The sequence below is a fragment of the Saccoglossus kowalevskii genome, chromosome 6 (genome assembly GCF_978046115.1).
Source record: "Saccoglossus kowalevskii chromosome 6, keSacKowa6.1, whole genome shotgun sequence".
Classification (NCBI taxonomy): Eukaryota; Metazoa; Hemichordata; class Enteropneusta; family Harrimaniidae; genus Saccoglossus; species Saccoglossus kowalevskii.
The window spans coordinates 15,883,423-15,890,071 of NC_140646.1; the positions used below are offsets into that span (position 1 = coordinate 15,883,423).

The window sequence follows — 6,649 nt, forward strand, 5'->3', positions numbered from 1 at the left end:
TATATAACTATTTATATTTATTGAGAGATAGTTCCCGGTATTGATGGGTTACCAATTTCTGTTCTATTCGAGATGGTTTCCTACCCCCTTCCTGCACAAATCTGTTGTAACTTTACTCCCTTTACTTTCTGTTAGTCTTTTGTGTCCTGATGTATAAGATCTTCACTAAAACTCTTTCGCTCTGGCGCCCTCTGTAGTTTCATTTCTAAGATTACCACGAGTTAAAAACAGAACAAGCTTGAGTACATTTTGTTCGCGAATTACGCTCTCTTTTTTTTTAGAAAAATGAAACATTGCAAATCAATTTGTTGATGTCCATTGGATGTTTTTCATATTCTCTCAATTCAACTTTTTTGTTGCGTTCAGTTTTGCCATTCTCTGTACGCTTAATCCTTCTCAATCACTGTATAATGTTTGTATCTTATTTTATTTAGCCTTAGAAGTTGGCAGGGAGAATTTAATTATCTTACAGCGACGGGGTCGTAAAGACTATTTTTATTAAGTTAAATTTTCAACAAATGTTAGGCTTTTCGTTTTATTTTTTCTCTTCATTACTATACCACATTATAGCACTTGCACATAAAATATGTTGTAATATGTTTAATTTTACAATAAAATAATCATAAAAACAGTTTATACCAAGCCGTTATTGAGAATTTGATCGAGCCGATATTACGTCACTGTGAAATCGTTGGAGATTAGAAGAAATGCAATGTAAAATTCTACTGAAGTTTGTGCAATGAGTGCAATACGTAAGCAGTCCCGACAACTGAAGTGCCGACTTCACTAAGTTTTCTTTTCACTATGCTGCATAATGTTTGTCCCGGCTTGAGCTCTAGGTAATTATAGATACCCTAATAATTTAAATGGTTTGATGACGTGTTGGGTCACATGATCTACATTGCTGAATGTATGTAGCCGTTCTCTATGGAGTGTTGACCAGTAGGTAAATGATATCTTTGTGGCTCTTTATTCCCCGCCAGACTAACGACATCAGTGCACGCCAGATTTACAGCAACACACTTCTACGATGTCTGTAAAATCGGTCATTGAAGCCAATCATGCAAGGGGTGCTGAGTTGTACAATGCTGGTGACATACAAGCTATGGTGACGGAGATGTACCATGAAGATTGTAAATTCATGCCGAGTGGCGTTGAGACGAAGTTTGGTCAGAAAGGTTAGTGCCTGTTCTATTAACAAACTCTAAATCTCAGTAAATAGCACGCAACATATATGGTTTACCAAGAATAATTGTACTCGTGAACGAATGCACGTCTATACAATATATATTGCAAAGCTAGGTTAAAGTACGTGAGTTATAAAGGTCGTTCCACTCTTTGTCGTCGCCGTTGAATGTGTGTCGTGTTTACAATACCGAGGTGACTACTTTAGCAATAGACGTTACGGCAGTGGTGTGCCACCAGTTCTCTCAGATTCAGACAAACACGCACGATAAGAAACATCATTTTCATAAATGCAGCTTGATGTTCCAACCACCACACACATTTACATATATTATAGCTTGAAATTGTAACACTGTGAATCTCACCCCCAATAATTTGGACAAAAAACTTCCCAATTTTTAAAATACTAACTAAAAATAGTGTTGCATTAAAATACTGCAGGGATTCAGTATATGGGGAAGTGTCAAAGATTGGTTTTAAATACGCCATTCGAATATGAGAGAATGGTTTGAGTATTTTTATTATAAAGAAAGTGAAATTAACATAGGTTGCACTAATAGTATGGTGTCTATCATAGCTATATTTTTCTTTACAACAGTGCGTCATTCCTTTTAAAAACATGGTGAGTTTGGGGTTGGGCTCGGCCTCGGCCTTAGCTGACTACTTGAATTTAACACTATGGGGGATCTAATCGAATAAATACACAATGTCACAGACAATTTGTTGAGAAACAACAGTATGATGTATCTGGCATAAAAAGCTGCAAGTCATTTTAATAACCTCGATTATTAAGTCTGTTGATTTCTTACCATCCGTTTTTTTGTTAAAATAAAATTTAATAATAAAATTGCGATTGTGTATCAATAGTATTCCTGAAATATCAGTGGCAGAAAATATAACCTATTCATGACCCTTAATATGATAGTTTGGAAAGTGACACAGTGATTATATATAAGTCTCTGATAGTACCCATAGTTACTGGATGACGACCTGAAGAGCCTAAAAATAGAGAGGTATAAGAAAGTCACGTGATACATCTTCCGAGCATGCGTAGTGCATTGAAATGATATACCTTATATAGAGGTATTTTGAAGAGAAAACGCTTCTCGGTATTTCACCCCAAACATATACATACCAAGCACATTTATTCGTGACAAATCTTATCTGAATATTACAAAAAACAATAATTACTGAATATCTGCAGTTTATTTACTAAGAAAAGATTCCCATATATATTAGCAGGTAAAATGCGGGCAATATCGCTTTCAACCGTTCGTACAGTATATATTATTTTGAGCTACATCCATTCTTTCAATTCAAATAGATGTTATTAAATAACGAATTCTGTAGTGGACAGTACACTTTGAGTTAACACACTTCCGCGTTTCAGCAAACTATTGCCATATCAAGATGTAAGTGGCTGGTGAAGGGTAATTAGAGGTTAATATGAAGAACAACACTAGCCTTCCATATGCATACAAGTAATAGGAACGTCCCTGGTAAACAGCTAGTTCTTTAAGTGGCAGTGTTGTTAACCCTCCTCCTTTTTTGATGTCTGTCAATCAGTAATATACGCAAATACATGATGTCAAAGTTGAATTCTCTTTGAATTTTGTTGTTAATTTATATGTTTTCTTTTTTTGAAGTCATGATTCTTGTGGAAATCGTTTATATTTGTCCTTATTGTGTTAATTTATATATTGCTTGGTCCAATTTGTCTCTTTGTTTTGTTTTGAAGGGGGGGGGGTGCAGCATGTGCCACTTCATTTAAAGACAAAAAATTGCTTATTCATGTCGTAATGTATTTGTTTACATTTCTAGGTGTGTTAGAAATACTAGAATCATTGAAGAAAACAGGTGTGGCGGAAATAAAAGTCACTTCAGAAGAAATCGATGGGATCGAGACTGACACAGCTTACGAACGTGGTAGTTACATTTTTTATAAAGATGATGGCTCTGAGGTGGGCGTCGGCAAATATCTGGTGATCTGGAAGAAGGTGAATGGAAAATATCGTGCATATGTCGATATTCTGAACAGTAACAGTTGAATACAAATGACGTCTTTTGAACTCGTAGTTGTAAAATAAACCACGTGTACAATGAAACAAACTCTTCTGTCTTGGTGTCAGTTTTTGTTTTTACCCTTTGGCAGTCTTTGTATAGATTACCTTTTATAGATTAACTCGCAAATCACTTACTAGATTTTATTTAAACTTGGTGTATTTTTGCCTTGAGATAAACCACTGACTATAAAGCACAGATTTATAGCTGCTTCAGAGTTTGTCCATGGACTGAGGTGGCTTATATGGTAGAAAATATCGCCATCGCAATTAGGATATCCTGGAATTCTTACTTTACGGTCAGGGTACAACACTTTTCAACTCGTCGTCGTTGTCTGAACTGTTGGTGTCACCGTGACAATCACTCAGGGCATTTTTTTGCGCAGAACTTGTGTTGTTACTGTCGATAGGCTCGTCTTCAAACCACTCTGAGGGCTGACTATAATATGAGCCCAGGTCACTTTCATTTAGATGTCTTTCAACGGCGTCAGACATTTTTTTTCATTTTTAGAACTCCTTCCCATGATTATATTATATTAATAAAAACACAGAGAAAAGCTTAGAATTCTATAGCGTAATGTTTGTTTGTGCTTCGAACGCGATTGCGTAACGGACACTATTTATAGATTACATAGGATATAATAAATCCGGATGGTCAACAAATCAATATGCAAATTAAATCCTTTGTCTTAAGTCTGCCACTCAACATGATATGTAAATGTATGGAGGACATGTTTATCCACAACTAGATTTTATGCAATAAACTGAAATTACGCACCAAATGCATCGCGCACAGTAAAATTTGGACCAAAGATAAAGAAAGCACACAATATTGTGTTTCATAAATCTAGTTTTTTCGCTCTCGCTACCTTAAAGAAACAGATGAGAAATATTATACACTCTGCAACGAGAGGATGTGGGCCCATGCTGAAATAACCTCGTGGAATAAAAAAGCAAGATCAAGAAACGTGGAGAAAATGTGGAACAGCAGTACGTGTGTCGCTCAAGTCAAAACTACATATTCACAAAGTGGAAAATGATGGTTACACAAAAAGCATGAAACGTTTTGGCGAACAATTCTACAATAAGTGTCAGTGATGACCTCCCTATATTCGAGATTAATGAATGGGGTTGTCAGTGCTTGTTATAGTAATTAGTCCCCGTTCGGACGTAGTCTGAAAACGGGGACTTATGTTTTGACCTCCGTGTGTCCGTGCGTGCGTGCGTCCGGACCTGTATCTTAGAAATGCCTGGACCAATCACAATCAAACTTCACACATACACCGTACATGATATTATACATATGCACGTCAATTTCTTTCACGATCTGATTCAAGATGGCCGAATGGCGGCCATTTTTGTGCTAAAAATCAACAAAATCAAGCATTTTTTCGGCTGTTTACCGATGGATTTTGTTCAAAATTGGTATACACATTAAAGATTAAAGGACCTTGATGCACATCATTTTGTTTTACAATCTGATTCAAGATAGCCGAATGGCGGCCATTTTTGTGCTAAAAAATCATAAAAATCAAGCATTTCTCAGCTGTTTACGGATGGATTTTGATCAAACTTGTTGTATACATTAGACATTATGGGACCTTGATGCAAATAATTTTGTTTTTCAGATCAGAGTCAAAATGGCTGTCTGACGGCCATTTTGTTTTAATGAAGGGGCTTCTAGATCCATATCTCCGACTTGTTTTGACCGATTATATTCAAATTTTAAATATTCATTATACATCATGTCATAGTTAGACAGATATATTGGTTTGACGATCCTATTCAAAATGGCCGAATGGTGGTAATTTTTGTGCTAAAAATTCATCAAATATCAAGCATTTCTGGATGGATTTCGTTCAAACTTGGTGCATACATTAGACATTACGGGTTCCTGATGCACATCATTTTATTTGTCAGATCAGATTCAAAATGGCTGTCTGGCGGCCATTTTGTTTTAATGAATGGGCTTCTAGAGCCATATCTTCGACTTGTTTTGACCGATTATGTTCAAATTTTAAATATTCATTATACATCATGTCATAGATATACGATTATATTGGTTTGACGATCCTATTCAAAGTGGCCAAATGGTAGCTATTTTTGTGCTAAAAAATCCTCAAATATCAAGCATTTCTTGCATTTATTAATGGATTTTGTTCAAACGTATAACATACATTAGATATTACATGTTCCTGTTCCTGATGCATGCCATTTTATTTTTCAGATTGGATTCAAAATATCTGACTGGCGGCCATTTTGTTTTAAGGATTGGGCTTCTAGAGCCATATCTCTTAAATGCTTTGACTGATTATATTCAAATTTTATATATTCGTTATACATCATGTTATATATATATGTATTCAAAATGGCTGATTTTGAATGCTGTTCCAGAGCAATATCTCTCAATGTGGACAAGTATTTGCTTGACGATCAGATACAAATGTCAATCATTTTAATGTCATATTCCTGACATGGTTATATTCCAGCTATATTACTATAAACAAAACTATATATCTTAAATTTGATAATTAACGGGGACTGTGCCTTGCCATGCATGGCTTGTTATTTATGATACGAACAGGACAAATACTTCTTTGTGTCTATATGGTACTGGGCGCCAGTATTTCTCCGACAAATTCAGCTATATGCTGATCAGTTTAGTACAGTGGCTAACTCCAATGCCTTGTCTGAAATAGAAACTGGCAGCTATTGGTCAGATAAGCGTTGACATTTTTTTTCTCAGACTGAAAAAGTAATTATAAGAACAGGACATTTTAATTATTTACACAGTTGATGATTTGCAAATGCCACCAATCAGCCTAAGATGGACAAACTTCACAGATAGAGGGCCGTAGTGATGTCTAACTGAAATATTTTATGACGACAGACTTTCTTAATTACGACAGACTTCCTTAATTATGATGTCCTGTCCCCCGGGGATCATGGTGACAAGGTAAATGATTTGTATATTCCAATGACTGAAACAGAAAACAAGGTTATTGTCATCTTGAATTTTCAAGGTGAATGTTCCGGCAAAACATTCCGCTATTACCTTGAAGTATTTCATTAGAACTGTGTGTATGTATATGACAGTGAACTCGCAGTTTAGAATCAGTTTACCAACAGCCAATCAGATTGCTTCTTTTATCAAAACGCTTGGCCAAGCTACCAAAACAAATATGGCTAGGCACAGTAAACGCTGTTTTGGCTTGGATTTTGAGGCAGTACAGCGACGATATTGAGACATCATATAACTCATAGATATTCAAGCTATACTTAATTCGGGGTCTTAGTGGTAAATCATTATGTTATTATGTTTATAACGGCTGTGCGTTCATCGAGCGTGGTAATAGTGTTGTTAGACAACAGAAAGGCAAAATTACAAGTGCTTTTTGGCAGTC

At 35.7% G+C, this 6,649-nt stretch overlaps 1 protein-coding gene across 1 annotated transcript; it reads left to right on the forward strand.

The window, feature by feature from the left end:
- The first annotated feature begins 896 nt into the window (after positions 1–896).
- Positions 897–3,294, forward strand: LOC100368793 (uncharacterized). The gene is made up of 2 exons (XM_002737378.3): positions 897–1,178; positions 3,007–3,294. Exons 1-2 carry the CDS (start codon positions 1,031–1,033, stop codon positions 3,231–3,233), a joined length of 375 nt encoding a protein of 124 aa, XP_002737424.1. The 5' UTR covers positions 897–1,030; the 3' UTR covers positions 3,234–3,294.
- The last annotated feature ends 3,355 nt before the right edge of the window (positions 3,295–6,649 follow it).

What these genes read in the sequence shown, in the direction of transcription:
- LOC100368793 (XM_002737378.3), top strand. Translation starts at nt 1,031, where the DNA reads ATGTCTGTAAAATCGGTCATTGAAGCCAATCATGCAAGGGGTGCTGAG. An exon ending in GACGAAGTTTGGTCAGAAAG is followed by an intron (nt 1,179 to 3,006) that starts GTTAGTGCCTGT and finishes TTACATTTCTAG; the next exon opens with GTGTGTTAGAAATACTAGAA.